This window comes from Papio anubis, chromosome 1 (assembly GCF_008728515.1).
Source record: "Papio anubis isolate 15944 chromosome 1, Panubis1.0, whole genome shotgun sequence".
Lineage (NCBI taxonomy): Eukaryota > Metazoa > Chordata > Mammalia > Primates > Cercopithecidae > Papio > Papio anubis.
In genome coordinates this window covers 158,203,566-158,223,854 of record NC_044976.1, presented here as the reverse complement: position 1 = coordinate 158,223,854, position 20,289 = coordinate 158,203,566, and the positions used below count along the sequence as shown (strand labels likewise).

At 50.4% G+C, this 20,289-nt stretch overlaps 1 protein-coding gene across 1 annotated transcript; it reads left to right on the top strand.

Moving 5' to 3' along the window:
- Positions 1-222: 222 nt before the first annotated feature.
- PRELP (proline and arginine rich end leucine rich repeat protein) lies at positions 223-12,992 on the top strand. Its single transcript, XM_003893267.5, has 3 exons — positions 223-386; positions 8,984-9,972; positions 12,533-12,992. Exons 2-3 carry the CDS (start codon positions 9,000-9,002, stop codon positions 12,706-12,708), a joined length of 1,149 nt encoding a protein of 382 aa, XP_003893316.1. The 5' UTR covers positions 223-386; positions 8,984-8,999; the 3' UTR covers positions 12,709-12,992.
- Positions 12,993-20,289: the final 7,297 nt, after the last annotated feature.

Here is a 20,289-nt window from a genome sequence, read left to right as displayed (position 1 = left end):
CAGCAGCAGAAGGAAATGTTATTAAAAATGAGTCTGTTAGTGGGAATGGTGTGTGGATGAAGTCTTTGGGAGTTTTGGCTGCCAAATAAAGACTTTATTGTCATTCCTCCTTTCCCAAGCTCCCTCCCTCTCTCCTCTCCTCTCCTCCCTCCCTCCTCCCTCCTCTCCTCCCCTCCCTCCCTAAGATCTGCCCCTCCCTCCCACTAAGCTAACCTCCCCACCCCAATAGGATCTGGTGGAAGAAAAGTGAGGCAAACACAAGCACGCACACACCACTGGGAGATCAGATCTTCTAGCTGGCTCTCTGCTGCCACAGCTCCGCCGAAGGGAGGGGGTGGAAGAGGAGGACTAAACTCAGAGCTGAGAGGAGAGGCAGGTGTGTGCAGGTAAGCCCACTCGGGAGATGGGCAGGAGACTCGGAAGAATCTTTCATCCAGTAAGTTTCCTCCTGATCTGTCCATTTACTGATCTAGTCTCTATCCTCTTACTCCTTCCTTCCTCCCACCTCTTTCTTCTCTCAAATGAGTTCAAATTTAGTCTTCCTAATTTCTTTCCTAAGCCTCTTCCTCTTCTTTTCATCACTCTATACCCCTATATTTGCCTGCTGCAAAAGTTAAGCTTTCCTGCTACAGATGTTTGTTGTAGCACAGTGAGCCACGCTGCACAAAGTGTCTCTACAGATCAGGTGTTTCCATAGAAACTGGACTCCAGAACCCATTTCTTTGCACCTTTTGTGTATTGTCACACATTGTGGAAGTCACACACATCACACGGAGGCTGCACTTTCACTACCACCACCCCACATGGCCATACAAAATGAAGACATCCTGTCCATTCACCTCTGCCCTCTGCATCTGACATGCAGAGCTAGACCTCATCGTCACCAGATACCAGCAGACACACACACACAGGCACACACGTTCCCTGCATCTTGTCTCTCGCCCTTTCACACACCTCCCCAGCTGTAAGAACAACGGCAAAGTACATCTTTCCGTCAAGATGGCAGAGCCAGAAGAAAATCTTGCATCCCAAGTCCGGGCTGAATAGGGAGGAGATAAACAAGAGTGGGAGCTGGAAGGGTTTCTTCATTATTTAGGGCTTGACTGGGTAGGAGGGAGAGAAAAGTGGCTTTTTCCAACCTGCACAGGGTCTTCTCAGCAGCTTTGAATTTCTGTCTCACTGGTCCAAACCACTTGGCTTTTGGAAAGAAAGAAAAGCAACCCAGTTCTCAATCCTTGCAGGTCCTAATTCCCAGCTCTGCGGACAGTTCATTTTTTATTTTTTATTTTTCCTGCAGGCAGCCAGAAAAATATTTTTCTTTAAAGCCATTCTGAAATTATTCCAACCATTCAGGTTGGCAAAAGGTCCTGTGGCAGAGGAGAAAAAAGAACAAAAAGGCGGCAGTTCCTTAAGCAGTTGGGGAGGGGAAAACTGAAGGGTGGTCCCTCTCCTGCTCCCCTGCCCATTTCTCTCCATTAATAGAGAGGGGCTGTCCCAAGGCAGGCAGGGTAGAGGGAGATCAGCTGATCTTCACAATCACCTGAGGGCAGGAGAGGGAGGAGTGTGGAAGGCTTACTAAAAATACAGATGTCGGCTCTTACTACAGATCTACTGAATCAAGACCCAGGAGTCGTGTTTTAATACTTCAGGAGATTCTGATGGTCCACCAGGGCTTGAGAATCAGGGGCCTGAGAGAGAGCTTTGCTGTAATTTTTAAGCTCAAGACTCTGGCAGTGTTAGCTGGGCAGAAGGACTGTGTCCTGGAAAAGGAGCTCCAGAGTGTCCCAAATAGGCCATCCCTTTTTTTGGGGAGTGGGAGTAAACAGGGTAGGGCTGTCTTACTCTCTCCTCCTTGCAAGCACAAGCAGCCATATATACCACAGAGAAACATTCTGATCAGAAAGTTCCCCCAAGATGGCTCCACAGAGCTTCTGTTTCCCCTCACCTGCTTATCTGCCTGCCCCAGGACCCCAGGAGCACGTGCTGGGCTCTTCCCCTGATCCTTCTAGGCCCTGCTCCTCCTGCCCAGCAGCCGCCTGTCTGGGCTCTCACAGAGGGTGGGCTGAATACTTTCTTCATTCCCCTCCACCTCCCTAGGGGGCAACCCCATTTATCAGGCATGTGAGTGAAGCATTTCAAGGCTGGAAGGGGCAAAAAGCTGGGTGCAAAAGGCTGGGAGAAGTCACGAATCACAGTGGAACTCCACGGCCTGCTGAGGAAGGCAGACTTGCACCTTCTCTGGCCAGTGTCCCCTCACCTGTTGCAGAACACATGGGTGAGAAGGTAGTGAATGACAGGAACTCTCATTTACTGCTGGTGGGAAGGCAAAATAATAAAGCCATTTTGAAAGACAAAAAAAAAAAGACAAAAAAAAAGACAAAAAAAAAAAAAAGACAGACAGAACAAGCTTTCCCTAGGTGGCTGGGGGCTTCCAGAGTCTCCTCAATTAGTTGTTTCCGAGACCCAAGTGTGATCTCACAAAGCCACAAAGGGGAGGAAGTTGCTCTGTGTGGAAGAGCTGGTACCCCACCCACAAGGATCCCTGCCTTTGAGCAGTGCATGGGGGCTGCCCTCTAGCCAGGCTGGAGGAAAAGAGACCCCATTGCTTTGAAATAATATCAACAAAACCTTAACATTCACAGAACACTCACTTTGCGTGTATTGACTCATTTAACTCTCAAAACAGAAAAGAATGTGTTAATATGCCCATTTTACAGAGGAGAAAAGCAATTGCCCTGCCTAAGCCTACCCAGCTAAGCATCTGAAGAACTGCAGGGTTGGGTCTCAGATCTATAACCACTCAAGGCATCAGACACACTCTTCTAGGCTTTCTTCAAGGGTTGGAGATGCTGGGGGAGCGGGGCAGAGAAGGATATGATGGGGAGCGGGGCAGAGAAGGATATGGTGGGTGGCAGGGGCAGAGAAGGATATGGTAGGCGGCAGGCTGTCAGAGAAAAGTCGTCTCACCCTGGTTTCTTCCCCACCACTCAGAATGGAAAACTTGCTCTTCTAGACTAGTGGCCTGAGGCCAGAAAAGCTTCATTCTGTTTACACTTTGCCTTGTGGTAGACACTGGGGAGACAGATGGTCTCTCCATAATAGTGTTATTTTTATTTTTAGCACTTTTTGATCTGTAGTGCATTTTAAAGCTGCTAACCACACTTGCTTCTGACAACTGGGTAAGGAATATAGGTATAGGGAAGATTCTGTTATTCCCATTTTACAGATAAGAAAACTGAGGCCTAGAACAGGGTTCATATCACTAGGTATGGTGGAGGGGTGAGAATCTTCTCTTCTAACTAGTATGCACCTAGCAGACTCTCCTCCCACTGCCCCAGGCAAGGTCATCCTTCTATCATTTCACCTTCCTAGAAAGGGGCATCTTGAAGTCATCACGCCCCCATAAGGCTCCTTTGTTATCTCAGGACCCTATCAGCCCTAATGGGGGCCTTGAAAGGGCTTCAGGCTCACTCCTCTGCTAACTGTGCTCATAAATTGGCAAAGACTGCTTGATTCTCTCTGCTTTCAACCCCCTTCTGGACTACAGGAAGAGATAAAGAGAGCAGGATGGCTTTCGACATCTAGGTTGAGAACAGAAAGAAGGCAAAAAAGAGAGAGGGATGTTCCAATGTTCACAGGCACAGTGCTGGGTCAGAAGCAGCCCCATTCTCTACCGCAGGGTAGCTCTGGGTCAAGGCATGGAGGCTTAGGGGTGACCAATTAGACCGGAGATCTGACAAGTAAAAAGAATGCCAGCTCAGGGTGCAGAGTAACCCTGCTGCTAACCCTGCCTAGCCCTGGGAGACAAACCCAACCTCATTCCCAGCCCAACCTCAACCTCTCCATATAAAGCCAATTAGCCTTAAATAGCTGCTCCTAATGTCTTGACCAATCCATCAGGACTTCCACCCATCCCTGCTCTGAGCAGAAACATTCCACCAGTCCTGGGTTTTAACAGTAAATTAATGAGAGAGATAGGGAAGGGGGCTATCTCACTTTAAAAATCAAGGAGTCCATGGGGCGCTGTGGCTCACGCCTGTAATCCCAGCATTTTGGGAGACTGAGGTGAGCAGATCACTTGAGCTCAGGGGTTTGAGACCAGCCTGGGCAACATGGTAAAACCCCATCTCTACAAAAAAGACAAAAATTAGCCCGGTGTGGTAGCGCATGCCTGTAGTCCCAGCTACTCAGGACACTGTGAAGGGAGGATCACCTGAGCCCAGAGAGGTTAAGGCTGCAGTGAGCTGTGATTGCACTACTGCACTCTCTAGCCTGATCAACAAAGGGAGACCCTGTATCACCAAAAAAAAAAAAAAAATCAAAGCGTCTCTCTGGATAATCTGCTCTTTATAAACAAATAAATGAGGAAGTAAGCCTCTGCCACTTGCAGATATTTTGCACTTTATAACATGCCTTCAAATGCATGATCTCGTTTGATCCTCACACAGATGAGAAGCCTGGGTTGGAGAGTCAGAGCCAGGAGTCAAGCCCAGATCCACAATAATTGGAATTGAAATTAGAATTTAAAACTCTTTTAGGGGCTGGGCACAGTGGCTCACACCTGTAATCCCAGCAATTTGAAAGGCCGAGGTGGGAGGATCACTTGAGCTTAGGAGTTCAAGACCAGCCTGGGCAAATAGTGAGACCCCCATCTCATTTTTGTTTAAAGTGAAAAAAGAAAAAAAAGAAATTAAGATTCTCTTAGGAAACGTTCTCAAACGTGGAGAGTGAGTGTTGGGTTGGGCAAAGCATAGTTTTTCTCTTCCGTTAAACAGCAGCTTTTCCAGAACCGATGGTGGAGAGCAGAACTGCATGCAGTTGGCTGTTGTAGGTGGTCAACAAACCTTCACTGATTGAGCAATGAGTAAAGCCCAGTAGAAAGCTGTGGGTGGAGAGGTGCACTTGTGAAAGCATAAGAAAAATTTAAAAACACACATGGACCCATCCTAAGGAATCTTATGATTGGATAGAATTTTCTAGAAGGCAGGAGCATAGAGTGAGGCTCTGAGGCTTTGTAGGAGGGACTATGACTACCCATAGAGTCCAGGTACCCTCAGTCTGTCACATGGATTCTGGTTTTAGAAACCTAGGACATCACGGAGCCCTGCCAGAGAGAATGGCTGTGCTGTCAGCTGTGACAACTTCTCATCCTGCCTCACAGCAAAGCTCCAGCAGGAAGAGGCATCACCCCATGAGAAAAGCCTTAGAAATGAACGCTATTTCCTTAAGAGAGAAGCATCCCTGCACTTGGAATGGTTCTGATTCAGCCCTGGGGCTGAGGGAAGGGGAGGAGAGCAGGTTCAGCTTCCCCACAAAACTTGCTCCTGGGAGCATTTCCCAGGGAACCTCCTATTGGCTCTGGGAGCGGCTTGGGTAGGCCCAGAGGTTTGGAATGTAAACAGGTCAGAGGACTAGTGAAAAGATAAGTGCCCAAAGGGTCTGGTGCTGCACACGGGGATGAGGAAGGCCTGTGTTTACTGTGGATGAGAAGGCATGCGTGGTTAGCCTGCTGGGTGGAGCTATGAGTGACCTGCCTGTTCCTCTCACCCCTGACGATGAAGACCAGGGCTGCCCTGGCACTGAGCCAAGGAAACCCCCCGCTCCCCCCCCACCCCAGCACAGGTCACAGCCACGATGCCTCACTGCTTTTGCTGGAAGCCCTGGGCAAATTTGTGCCCAGTCCCTGGCATATGCTTTCAGTGACAAAGGCAATGAAGGGATAAAGGAAAACCCCCGCCAGTGCTGGGAGCCTCCTTGGGACAGGGTTTCTCATAGTATGAAAGATTTCTTGCTCATTTCTAGGCTTCTGGGAGATTAGAAAATAATTTTTTTTAATCAGGGTCACAAAAATTGGGGCTTTTAGAAATGTTTGTTTTAGAATACTAATGCTTTAACCACCCCCTTAATTTATATGCAAGATTACTGTTCTGTTTTCCAGAAAATAACAGAACTTACAAAATGTTAATTCATAGTTCACCAATTACAAGTGAAGTGGGGTTCAGCCAACAAGACTCAAGCTTAAACTTTTGCAATTAATGCCTTCTCTTTTTAATCCTTGCAATGTATCTCTAAGAATGTTACATCCTTAACAGATTAAGCCAAAAACTTAACTGCAAGATCCTTTGTGATAGGAGTCCAGGGAAAATGGCCTTCCAGACCCCCATGGAGAGGCCTGCCTTGGAAGAGACCACCTTAGAGGGAGGTGGAGAAGCAACAGAGGCTGAAGGACAGTCTCTGCCCTCCTTCCCTCCTGCCTTCCTTTTTTCCTTCCAATACTCAGTGAACTGCATAAGGGCTCACATACGCACACAGAGGATAAGTGAGTGAGTTTGCTTATGTGATGGGACCTGGACAAGTGTGTGTGTGAGAGTGTGCAGACTGGGGGGTCAAGGGTGTGTGTGTGTGTGTGTCCATGCACATAACCTGCGGTGAGACACCCCCCACCCATCCATGGCTAAGCTCTTCTCTTTCCAGTTTCTTGTCACATTCAGCTTCTGAGCATCTGTCCTAGAATTTAGCAGCTGTGAGTGGCCTCTGTTGTCTTCCTTTGATCAAAGCCAGCAAGGAGCCAGGCACTGGGTCAAGGAAGAAAAGAGTCTAAGCTGACATGGGTTCAGAGGGAAGGCAGGAGAGGCAGAGTGTCTGAATCAGCACAGTGATCACAGGGTCCAGACGCAAGCTGGAGACATACTCTAGCCCACCCTATCTCAGAGAAGCTTGCATCCCCCGTGTGTCCAGACCTCGAAGCAATGGAAGGGGCACCCCAATTCTGAGGAAGAGGCAAGGAGGGCCAGTTGAAGCAATGTGAGAATGGGGATCCTGGCTGGGGGTGTCATAGGAATGATAGCCTTGGAGAGGGGAAGGTATAGGGCATCCCCTCCAGGGACCCTTCCTAGCCTAGGCCAGGGGGATGCCCGTGGGAGCTGCCTATTTCTGTCTGCAGCCATGAGTCTGTTGTTATTTCCCCAGTTTCAGTTCAACTCAAACCACATGGCCTTATCTGGAGGGTCATCGGGGCCAATGGGAAGGAGGGCAACACCAAAACATCCTTCAGCTCCATATTTCAATGTCACTGAGGCTAGTGGGAGGTTCTTCTTGATATCCCACCTCAATACCACCAACTCCAAAGGATATGGGAGAAGCAATATCTGATCAAAAGAAAGGAAAGTGTTTTCTCCACATCTTTCAATCCCTTCCCTGTTTACTTTCCTGGGAGCCTCCACATCTGGGGAGACATTCTTGGCATATTTCCCAATGGCAAAGACGAGTGTTCTCTGAGCCAAGTGCAGGGAGTGGGGAGAGGGGTGAGGAGGCCCAGAGCATCTGTGAGCCAGGGTGGATGCAAAGGTGTCGGCAGCACTTCCCTCCCTTCCCAAGATCCCACTAGCTCTCCTCTGGAAGGGAGGAGGCCTTGGTTCTTGTCGAAGGCCTAGGTTCTTGGGTCTGCTGTTAAATAGCATCCTGGCCTTGGCAAGCCACTTCTTCCCTCTAGTCCTCAGTTTTGTAAACGGTGGGGTCTGGAGTTGATTGGTGGATGGAGCAGTTGAGGCTGAGCCAGAACCACATCTCCAGAATCCTGCCTGGCGTCTTCAGCAAGCTGGAGAACCTACTGCTCCTGGATCTCCAGCACAACAGGCTGAGTTGATTGGTGGATTTCAAGCCATTTTTAGCAAAGAAACATGTCCCCCTCCCCCCCACACCAAATGAATGCTTTGGGTAAACCTCATTATATATAATAGGTTTTTTAAAAAGAGAGCTGCTGAGGTTGACACAGGGGTGGGTTGAGGGTACCCCAGGCCCATCTATCTCCTCAGTCTCCTCCCCACAGGGGTGCTCCACAGAAACGAAGGCAGAGTTGGAAAACCACTATGTTATGGGATCTTTAAGGACTTTTCTGGATTTAACCAGGACTATGGTTCATAGTCCTAACTATGGACTATGGTTCATACATCCTAACATCCCTCTCATGAAGACACTGATGATTTTCTCAGCCTGTGAATGGGAGGACTGAGGGCCAGAGTGGTTAAGGATCTTCTCTGACAAGCCCCAGGACTCCTGACTCCAAGTCCAGTGTCCTTTCTTTCTTTCTTTCTTTCTTTTTTTTGACAGAGTTTTGCTCTTGTTGCCCAGGCTGAAGTGCATTGGTGCAATCTCGGCTCACCGCAACCTCCTCCCGGGTTCAAGAGATTCTCCTGCCTCAGCCTCCCAAGTAGCTGGGATTACAGGTGTCCACCACCACACCCTGCTAATTTTTTGTATTTAGTAGAGACGGGGTTTCTCCATGTTGGTCAGGCTGATCTTGAACTCCTGACCTCAAGTGATCCACCTGCCTTGGTCTCTCTCCCAAAGTGCTGGGATTACAGGTGTGTATACCACCACCCAAGCCCCAGCCTGGGCCCAATGTGCTTTTTTTTTTCTTCTTTTTTTTTGAGACAGAGTCTCACTCTGTCGCCCAGGCTGGAGGGCAGCGGCGTGATCTCAGCTCATTGCAAGCTCCTCCTCCCGTGTTCACGCCATTCTCCTGCCTCAGCCTCCAGGGTAGCTGGGACTACAGGAGCCCTCCACCACACCCAGCTAATTTTTTGTATTTTTAGTAGAGATGGGGTTTCACCATGTTAGCCAGGATGGTCTCGATCTCCTGAACTCGTGATCTGCCCACCTCGGCCTCCCAAAGTGCTGGGATTACAGGCGTGAGCCACCGCGCCCAGCCCCCAGTGTGCTTTCTACCAGCATGCCCCCTGCCCTCTTCAAAGCAGGCTCAACACATCAAGTGGCTAAGCCAATGGCCAAGGAATCCAGAGCCTCAAACCCTTGTTACTCCCTCACCTGCTGGGTACAGGCAAACAAGGAGATGCTTCTACAGCTCCCCGAGCTCTGCCCATCTTCCCTGGAGCTCTAGTTCTGCCCAATTCTGGCTTCAAAAACATGACATCTAGTTACTGAGGGCCCAAGGCTAATGACCTCCTGTGTCTTCTCCCTGCAGGTGCATCACCTAGATCATGAGGTCACCCCTCTGCTGGCTCCTCCCACTTCTCATCTTGGCCTCGGTGGCCCAAGGCCAGTCAACAAGACGACCAAGACCCGGGACTGGGCCCGGGCGCAGACCCAGGCCCAGGCCCAGGCCCACACCCAGCTTTCCTCAGCCTCATGAACCAGCAGAGCCAACAGACCTGCCTCCTCCCCTCCCTCCAGGCCCTCCATCTGTCTTCCCTGACTGTCCCCGCGAATGCTACTGCCCCCCTGATTTCCCATCTGCCCTCTACTGTGATAGCCGCAACCTGCGAAAGGTCCCTGTCATCCCGCCCCGCATCCATTACCTCTATCTCCAGAACAACTTCATCACTGAGCTCCCGCTGGAGTCCTTCCAGAATGCCACAGGCCTGCGATGGATTAACCTGGACAACAACCGAATCCGCAAGATAGACCAGAGGGTGCTGGAGAAATTGCCTGGCCTGGTGTTCCTCTACATGGAGAAGAACCAGTTGGAAGAGGTCCCCTCGGCCCTGCCCCGGAACCTGGAGCAGTTGAGGCTGAGCCAGAACCACATCTCCAGAATCCCACCTGGCGTCTTCAGCAAGCTGGAGAACCTGCTGCTCCTGGATCTCCAGCACAACAGGCTGAGCGACGGCGTCTTCAAGCCCGACACTTTTCAGGGCCTCAAGAACCTCATGCAGCTCAACTTGGCCCACAATATCCTGAGAAAGATGCCGCCCAGGGTCCCTACCGCCATTCACCAGCTCTACCTGGACAGCAACAAGATTGAGACCATCCCTAACGGATATTTCAAGAGCTTTCCCAATCTTGCCTTCATTCGGCTTAACTACAACAAGCTGACAGACAGGGGACTCCCCAAGAACTCCTTTAACATCTCCAACCTGCTCGTGCTCCACCTGTCGCACAACAGGATCAGCAGTGTGCCCGCCATCAACAACAGGCTGGAACACCTGTACCTCAACAACAACAGTATCGAGAGTGAGTGGGGTGGGCCAGGGCGGGGCCGAAGGCAAGGATGTTGGCTTGTGTAGCGCCTCCACTCTCTCTAGGGAGTCTCAGGGTGGGGTGGTATAAAAAGCATCCACTTTGGCACTGGACTTCAATTTATGGCCTTGCCACTTGCTATCTGGGCGACCTTGAAAAGATATTTGACCTCTCTGGGAAGTTTCCTCATCTGTAAAATGAGAATGGTAATAATACCTTCTTTCACGAAGGTGATATGAAGACGTAATAGTTTAATACGGAGAAAGTGCCCAGAATACCATACCTGGAGGGACATAGGTTTTCTTCCTCCATCCTTCCTCAGCCCCAGTTCCTTGGCAACTGGATCTATAGGTAGGGTAGACATGGAATATACTCCCGGACATTATACTAAAGACAGAACAGAGACATTTAAATACCTATCCTGAAATGTCCTGGGCCGGTCCTCTGTAGAAACCTGCCCCTGTGGGAGGATGCTTCTTCCCAACCCTGAGCCTGGGTTTTTATTCAGGGTACACAACTGGTAAAAATGTGGCAGTCAGGAAAAGAAGGTCTGTATGCTGGTGCTTTCTGAATCTATCCGGAAGGGTGCAATGTTTAGGTGGACTTAAGGGAGAGTTTGCCTGACTGACATTTACAGGGTCCTGAACTTGGAGTATCAGTTGCAGTCCAGGAGAGGAGGTTGGAAGTTGCAGTTTTGCTTCAATCAAAAATTTCAACTCTGAGCAGAGCATCAGCAGAAAGTTTTAGAAGTGAAATAATATTTTCTGGTCCTTGAACAAAATCAGCCTACATTCACACAAGGGATGCAGCAGCAGAAGGAAAGAGAGGGATTCAGGGAGAAGAGAAGGACCCTTAGAATGATATTTGGGGATCCTTAGGTTCCAAGCCAAAGAATGAGAGGGAGATTGTTGGTGTCTCTACCGACACCAACAATGGGCGAATAGATCTGTTTGCTCATTTGGGATAATATCAAGAAGTAGGGGAGGATTTTTTTTAATCTTACAAAAAAAAAAAAAAAAAAAAGGGAAAAGGGGAAGACTGTCTAATTTTACCCTGGAGACAGTACACTAAAATAAAACACATTACCCCCAGGAAGCTATGAGGCCAAAATACAGACAGAAAGGATACCTTGATTAATAAATGGCTGATAGGTCTCTACCAGATTATGGAAGAACAGGTTGCTAGAAGATATCCCAGCCTTCTAAGGTTGAAGTGAGAGAACTCACACCTCACCCACATGGGCCCACCCCATCCAACCTGTCTCCTGTGTCTTTCACAGACAGAATGGGCTAAGTGGGGGCCTAGGTCAGTGTGACAATTACGTTCTTCACAATGACCGTAATGCTGCCACTGGTACTGTCCTCAAACAGCTTGCAAAATGCGTTTGCCAACATTCTCTCCCCTGATTACAGGGCAGGCACCACTCTTACCATTTCACAGATTGAAGAACTCAGCATCAGTGTGGCTAGGCAACAGCCAGCCCCAAGCTCATAAGAGAAAACCCCTGTGTCAGGGCCCTTCTGCTACTCCAATGGTGAAGGAGAAAGAGCAGGAAAAGCAAGAGGAAAACAATTACAATGAAGATGATGCCTACTCTTCCTCCTCCTCCTCCTCCTCCTCCATAAATAAGTGAGGCAAGGCTTAGGGAGAATAAAACAGTTCATTTAAATGCTGGCATGCCTGGTGCCACCGGCATCTAACAAGATGTGATGGAGGAAATGGAATCTCAGGCCACAGACCCTTCAGAATCAGTAGGCTCATCATGTCCCTGGGGCTCCAGAGCTCTCCCCAGACCCTCTTTCCTCTTCCTGTCATCCCTATTTCAGTTACCATCTTTTGCCCATCCTCATGTCTCACATCCAATTCAAAGGAAAACCTGCAGAGTAATTTTCACATCCATCTGCTGGCTTCAGATCTCACCTTACTCCATAGCTTCTCCACACTGTAGCCAGATTCATCTTTGTACAGCATAAACCTGAACATAGGGATCCCTAAGGACCCTTCCAGATTTAACACTCCAGGATACCATGGTTCAAGTATCCTATTGATAATATTGCTCTCATAAAGACAGTCCCGTTCACTGCCGTTCCTCAGACCAGAGACCAAAAGCCTCTTAGTGAAAGACTGTTTGAAAGCCTAACTACTCTCCTCAGTACACCACATTGCACTATTACTATTCCCAGATTCGCCCACAAGCAGAATTTTGGCCTCTACAACTTCATTCAAAGATTCCTCTATCAGAACACCATCCCCCAGGTCTCCACCTGTTGTAATCCTACCTATTCTTGAAGGCCCAGTTCAAAATTTACTTCCAATTCTCTAGAGTGAACTTGTAAACAACAGTTGTTGATCAATTCCAACTTAATTCAATTTACAAATGAGTAAACTGAGTCTGGAGGTCAAGGCAGCTCATCTATGATCACACATTCCCAAAACTAGCCAGTTTCAGAGAGAAGTCTACAGTCCTTGCTCTCGGGTGTCCTCCCCCTTCCGCTTCCTCATCTTGGCCGCCAGCCTCCACTCCCTGCTGATTTCTCGTCTTCTTTTTCCGTAGAAATCAACGGAACCCAGATTTGCCCCAACAACCTAGTGGCGTTCCATGACTTCTCCTCAGACCTGGAGAACGTTCCACACCTGCGCTACCTGCGGCTGGATGGGAACTACCTGAAGCCGCCCATCCCGCTGGACCTCATGATGTGCTTCCGCCTCCTGCAGTCCGTGGTCATCTAGACCCTACTCCGCCACCGGATCTGCTCTGACCGCACTTGAAGGCTGGGGCCCAGGCGCCTGTGCCCGCCATTCATTTTCTCTCTCTCCCTTTCTTGCTCCCAGCTTTGCCTCCCTTATCCCACCCTCGAGGCAGGGAAAAACCATCTATTCTTCTGCAGCCTCAGGAGCGAGACTTCCAAGGGCTCGGTTTGGTCCCACCCAGTTGAAAGACACCCAGTGCACACCCAAACTCCTGGCCTTCTGTGGTTTCCCTTTGTTCCAGAAACACAGATGTGTCTAAAGACTTGGTGTCCCCTTCTCTCTCCTCCCCCACCCGCCACTCCTGGGTACATCTGGGCCGTGGACTGACATCTGATCTTAGTTCTGGCCGAGCAAGCAGCCGGGAGGTAAGGTTCAGAAAGTTCCCCTGGAGACTCCTCCATCTTGGGCAGCTCTGGCTCAAAGAGGCCGAGAAACCCAGTTCTCCTGGGCCAAGGATCCCTTCTGGCAAAGCTGCTGCTCGGCCGCGCGGTTCCCGGGCACCAGACATCGCCCCGGCCCTGCTGGCCCGGGTCTCCGGGAAGGAGGAGCGAGGGAATGACAGAGGTGGGGTGCAGGGTCAGGGCTCCCGCAGGGGCCTGCATCTGGCCAGCCGGTCACAGGATGCGCAGGGGGGCCCCTCCTGTTCCAGAGTGAACATAGCACACGCTCTCCTGGCTGGGCCTCAGGGGGAACAGCCAAGGAGAAGAATGGCCCAAGGAACTAGGAAGCAGCCATGGGAGAGGGGAGGGGTTCAAGCCCGGATGGACCCGCGTGGCGTCAATGGGTCCTGCGGCCCCCTTGCCCAACCTCGGGTTTAGGGAGCAGCGTTCAGTGTTTGTGTGGGGGCGGGGGAGGGAAGAGGCAGCAGCCCCGCCCCCGCCATCTGTTCTCCATCAGTGTGCGCGGCCCAGCCTTTTCCACCCCCGGGAGGCGGCTCCTGAGAAACAGGGAGGAAGGGGCGGAGCACCTGGACAGTTCCCAGAAGCCCCTGCACGTTTGAAAATGCGCCTCCTCCCCGGAGACAGACGCGTGGGTGCCACCTAGTGGCTGGTGGGGGTAACAGCTGGCCCCAGTCTTCCGCCTGGCCCTCTTCCTGGGATGATTTTCCTCGGTGGAGGAGGCCCGTGGGGTGCCAACATGGAATAACCATGGGCCGTATGCATGGTGTCGCTCTCCTCTAAGGTCTAACGGGCACAAACGTCCCCAGGCTGGGCTCATTCCCATCGTGAGTGAGCTCAGGTGAGGACACAGTCGGTTCCCGTTTGTTGTATGCCCTTTACGAGTTCCTTCTCAGCTCCCTCATCTGTAAACCGAGGAGGTGGATAAGATGCTCCTGGCCTGACGCGGTGGCTCACGCCTGTAATCCCAGCACTTTGGGAGGCCGAGGCGGGCGGATTATTGCCTGAGCTCAGGAGTTCGAAACTACCCTGGGCAACATGGTGAACACCCCCCCCCCCACCCCACCCCACCCCCCGCCCGTCTCTACTAAAATACAAAAAAAATTAGCCAGGTGTAGTGGCACGTACCTGTAATCCCAGCTACTGGGAGGCTGAGGCGGAAGAATCGCTTGAGTCCGGGGGGCGGAGGTTGCAGTGAGCCGGGATTGTGCCACTGCACTCCAGCTTGGGCGACAGAGTGAGACTCCGTCTCAAAAAAGGAAAAAAAAAAAAAAAAAAAAACAAAGATGCTCCTCTGAGGTCCCTCCGGCGCTCATGTTCCGAGTCTGGGGCTCCACACCTTAAGTCATACTCGAATACAGGACAAGTCCTAAGTATTTGTCCCTTCCCTTGAGTAATTTATTTTCTGTATGGACTGTCCGTCCCCTAGAGGCTTCCCCACCCTCCATGCCTGGCCCAGGTGAGCGGCTTGGCAGGTCTCCAAGTGGAACCCGGTCCAGACAGGGCTGCCTCGACTTCACCTTCCCCCCAACTTCCTCCAAGGGATGCTGCCCCTTCTCAGCCCCCTACGTGTGTATGTTGGTGGGAGGCACAGGGGATGGATGTTCTAGAAATGAGTAAGACATAGTGCCCACTCCCAAGTTAGGATGAAAAATGTTCCAGAGGTTTTTAAGAAATTGGATTAAGCTGGGTCCCTGACTTCAAGAAATTCCCATTATGCTCCTTCTCACCTTTCTCTTTTGCTAATTATGGAAAATAGGGCCCATTTCATCATAGCCTCCTTCCCTCGTGCTCCACTACAATCGCCGCATTCTTTTCTAGCTGCAGCTGGTTTCTCCAGCTTAAAGTCGATGCCTTATGGTGCGTTATGGCCGAAAGCAACTTGGTGCTTCGGCCTGGATAAGAGCCCCTTCTGCATCTTATCCACAGCTTGCAACCTCAGCCCCTTTGATGAGGCCCTCAGGGGAGAGGTCATTCCCTTGATCCTGCAAACCCAGACTCATTTAGCAGCAACGCAATCACCATCATCCCACTGCCCAATCTAGAATATGTCTGCTTTCCATTGCTCTCTGCAGCTGTAAGCCAAAGGGGATTCAAAGTAAATTGGCTTTACAGGCTCCCCTCCCCCAAACACACACACAATGGGCTGGTTTCTTTTGAGTTTAAAAAAGCCCCCTTCTCCATGTACAAGTTCATTCCCTCCATGCTGTTGTCATCGACATATACAGGTGTGTATGTAGGTGTACATGTGTATTCTGCACGTATATCTCTTCTCTCTTGAAGACCGTGTTAACTTTGTGAAATAACTTCCACATTTCAACACGCTTCACAGTAGAGGAAATAAAGTAATATGAAAAACACCCTGCTTGAACTCGACGGTGTGAAAAGGTCAAGAATAACACTTTAAAGTCATCTTGCCGGCTGGGCACGGTGGCTCATGCCTGTAATCCCAGCACTTTGGGAGGCCAAAGTGGGCAGATTGCCTGAGGTCAGGAGTTCAAGACCAGGCTGGCCAACGTGGTGAAACCCCTTCTCTTCTCAAAATACAAAAATTGGCCGAGTGTGGTGGCGCATGCCTGTAGTCCCAGCTACTTGGGAGGCTGAGGCAGGAGAATTGCTTGAACCCAGGAGGCAGAAGTTGCAGTAAGCCGCGATTGTACCACTGCACTCCAGCCTAGGAGACAAAATGAGACTCCATCTCAAAATAAATAAATAAAAATATAAATAAAGTCATCTTGCCACCCACCCCCTACCGTTGAGCCACCATGCCAAGCCCCAAAGCCTCTTACTTGCTCTAACAAGATAAGTGGAGAAAAGATTATATTCTTAAGAAATTCCTATGAAAGCTATCCTAAAGCCTTTTCTTTCTTCTTTTCTTCATATTTTTTAATAGAGGCAGGGTCTCATTATGTTGCGCAGGCTGGTCTGGAACTCCTGGCCTCAAGTGATCCTCCCACCTTGGCCTCCCCAAAGTGCTGAGATTACAGGTGTGAGCCACTGTGCCGAGCCCCAAAGCCTTTTCTTGAAGAATTTCTCCCAAACTCACAACCCTCATGAAAAATTAATCCTCAATTCCACAAGACTGCCCAGACAGACCAAATATCTGTATATATTCCTAAAGTCAGACCAGAAATCTAACAACTGCATTCGAAACCCAAAGCCTCAGGTCCTTTCAACCCACACGTACTAAATTGTTGAGGGTCTCCCAGGAGCTCTGTACTGAGGGAGACACAGAAAGACACAAAACGGTCGTCTTCCCTGCCCAAGCGAAGCTTACAGACTAACTGGGGAGATGTGGTGTGCATACAAAACAGTAAAAGAGCTGTCTCGAGGGGAGAGAACATAGAGCCAAGTCATCTGAAATGGTCTACATGCCATGCGGAAGTCAACAAAAGGGTTAGAACAGGGTGTCCTCTCTTCCAAGGGAAGGTTGATGCAAAAGTGGGGTTCCTGACCCTCCCAGCCTACACCATCTTCTTTAGAAGAGAACTGCCAGGTGACGCCCTCACTGCTCCTGCCTGGCTACTAAACATCTACTTCGGTTCACTTCACGGATGTTCAGTGGACATCGGTCACATGCCAGGTCCCCAGCTAAGCATTCAAGGATGGGTAATATACACAGCAGCACACCCCTGAGAAACTCTACCTTGGTAAAGGGAAAGAAATCCGTGAATGGATACCTCTGTCCTAAGTGTTTGTAATAATGCTGTATATGAACAGCAGAGAGGAGAGGGCTTTTCCCTCTACCTGAGGAAAACCAGACAGGCTCCTACCATGTGAGCTGGCTCTTAAGGGATAAATCAGGTTTTGCCAGGGGGACAAAAGAAAAAAAGATGCCACCTGGATGGGAAACAGCATGAGTACAAAGGTAGGAAGGTGTGGAGTCTACCCTGTGGGGCTTGTGTGTCTGAAAAAGAAGAGAGGGTCATGTTCCGGTCATGGAGTTATGTGGCTACAAGCCCTCAGCAGGGGATATACCCCGGTCCTCCAAAACACAGGAGGGTTCCTGAACTTCCCTGCCTCTCTCTCCCTGTCCACGAAAAGGGCAACAACAGGGTTGGCTGGCCAGACTTCTGTCCATACCACCTGCCACCTCTGATTCATCAATACGCCGTGTGCCTCTCCTAATGAGAGATTAGGATTAGGACGCCTCCCCCACCTCCTGCTTCTTTTGCCAGGCTCTCAGGGAGCTGGGCTGCCTGGAACAACAGTCTGCAGGGTTAGCCGTTTCCCCTCCAGGTCGCATGTATACATCCATGGACAGCCCCTTATATTCATGAGAACAAGAGCGTGTGACCTGCAAACTTGGGAAAGCAAGAGGAGAAGTTGGGAGAGGGTCTAGGATGCGAGCCTGTGTCTGGATGTGGCTCCTGCCGGGAGTGGGGGGAGCAGGTGTGTATGTATTGGGAAGGAACGATGGTGGGGCTGGGGCAACCAAGCAGGGATGGTAGGACCGTGTGTGTCACTGGGAAAGCAGGGAGGGAGGGTGGGACCAGGCAGCAGGGAGAGTGAATGAACACTCGCATTTGCATTTCTCCCAGGAATAAATGTGTGGGGTGGGAGGGGGGAAATCGCCTAGGCTGGCTGTGGGGGCGGAGGGCCTCTGGCTGCAAAGCCCAGGCTGTGGAGAGAAGAGGGAGGCATACAGTCCGCCAAATGTGCCATCTGCCTCCTGGGTGCCCTCCAGGATCCAGGACTATCTTTCCCTCCACCCAGCAGAGCCTCTGATGGTGTCTCTCCCCAGGTGGGGGGCTGCCAGGGGTACAGGAACATGCTCTTCTCTGGTGACCAGGCTCTTGGGCCGAGGGAAGCCCCCTCTCACACCAGCTGGTGCCCAGGAACACAGCAAGCCAAATGCTGCCCTCATGGGCCAGGCTATTAGATCTGCCTCTTCACCTCGTGTGCCAGGGCAGAGATGAGTTCTGCCAAGCCATCTGCTCTGAGGGCCTGGAAACATATGGACTCAGGATTCCTGGGGAAGAAGGTAGAAATAGGGAGGGTCATATGAACTAAAGAAAACTCTCTAACCCCACAGTCAAAAAATCTAGGCATTGGCCCTGGCTCAGTGTGACCTAGGGCAAGTCATGTCACCTCTTTGGGCCTCACTTTCCTCATCTATACCACAAGGATTTGGACTAGATCTTTACGGGGGCTCACAGCTGGAATTCAGTATCTGGATGGTGGAAAGGAGTAGGGAACAAGAGAGTCACTGAGAAACCTGGGTGGACGCCGGGGCACAGGCTGGCAGAAGCTGGAGGAAGACTCTTTAACCACCCCACAGCTGCCTTCAGCAAGGATTTGCTTGGCAGCCTGCTAGAGGCACCAAGGAAAGGGGAGTGCTTCCAGATAAATGCCGTGGGCCCTCTGTATCTGTGGGTTCCACATCCATGGATTCAACCAACCGCAGATTGAAAATATTCAGAAAAAAAAATTCACAACGTTCCGAAAAGGAAAACTTGAATCTACTGTGTGCCAGTACTGTGTGGAATCCATGTGAATGGAGTGAGATGTAAGCCTTGTGTTTGGTGCTATAGGTAATCTAGAGATGATTTAAAGTACACAGGAGGATGTGCGTAGGTTATATGCAGATTCACCATTTTATATAAAAGACCTCAGCATTTGTGGATTTGGTATCCACGGGATGTGCAGAACCAATCCTCCATGGTTACTGAGGGACGACTGTACCTCCCTGAGGGTTGGGGAGAGGATACTTCCCAGGCCCCCGAGGACCCTACACAATGTCTTCTGGTGTTTATGATCCTTTCTAGGGCCCATCTCCCAATTTCCATTTGGTTTCTTCCTAGCAGATTTAGAGAATTTCCCGTATCCTCATGATCATCATCTGTGAACTTGAAGTTGGCATTCAAATCCTATCACATCCCCCATGCACCTTCTCTTTGAACCACCCAGGCCTGCAGCTCCTGCCTCTGGTGATTTTGTTCAATTATGGTCTCTGTGCTGGCACTCTAGGTGGGGGTGAAGTGCCTCAGTTCCACCTCGTTTTATCTTTGGATTCTGGCTATGAAGTGAAGCCTCATCACTCTCTGGCTGGAGAAAGAAGCTGGAAAGACAAGTTCTAGCTCTCCACATCCCCCCACTCCAGCCTTCTCTGAGGACTCAGAATATGAGGGATGGAGACCCTTCCTTGCGGGGGATGGCACTGCCTGTTCCTCAAAGATGTGGCCTTATCAGGAGGGTGGGTGAGGAAAAGAAAGAAGGAGCTGACAGAGTAAGAGGAGAGGCAGAGCAGGAGCTGGAGGTGGGGGACGAAGCGGAAGGCAGGGGGAGAATTCCCTTTCGTCAAGCACAGGAATGGGGCAGGGGACCCCCTGAGGAAAGAGGAGGGGAAACAGCTGGACATCAGAAGGAATGAGAAGTCTGATTGGTCACAGGCCTGGCCAACTCCTTGCCCTCCCCTGGGCACCACTGTCTAACCCAAGCCCCAGTTCAGACTGCCTCCACCAGAGTCCCCACCTTTCTGGAAGCTGCAGGCAGGGCTCTCCATCCAGGATCCAGAAGCATTGAAGGGGTAAGATTCAAGGTTTGAGGCCTCTGGCCCATCGGTATGCAAATGAGGGCAAAGTGTTTGGCTGGGGCAGGGGATTGGGCAGGGAAAATGAAGAGAGTTTAGGCCTCTGGCCAAAGAAGTTGGACAAGACTTCTGAGTGGGCACTAAACTGTCTTAGAAATTTTTTTTAAGATTATGTAATTCGTTTGGGGTGAGGTATGGGAGGTAAGGTGAAGGAATACCTCTTGCTACTGCTGGGGGCTTGCCCCCTTGCCCAGCTGAAATTAAGAAAGGCGGGGAGGTTAACTGGACATGGTAACACATGCCTGTAGTCCCAGCTACTCGGGAGGCTGAGGCAGGAGGACTGCCTGAGCCCAGGACGTTAGGGCTGCAGTGAGCTGTGATCATGCTGTAACACTCCAGCCTGGGCAACAGAGTGACACCTTGTCTTAAAAATAGAAAATAAAATTAAAATTAAAAATTAAAAATTAAGATTTTAAAGAAAGAAAGGGGGAGAGCCTACTAGAAACTTGTGCAGCTAGCTTTGGGGAGGGCTGTGTTAAGCCTATACTGGGGATGACTGTGGTATACACTTATGCCTGGATACAATACCACACCACATGCATTTCCTGACCCGTCTATACATACACGAAT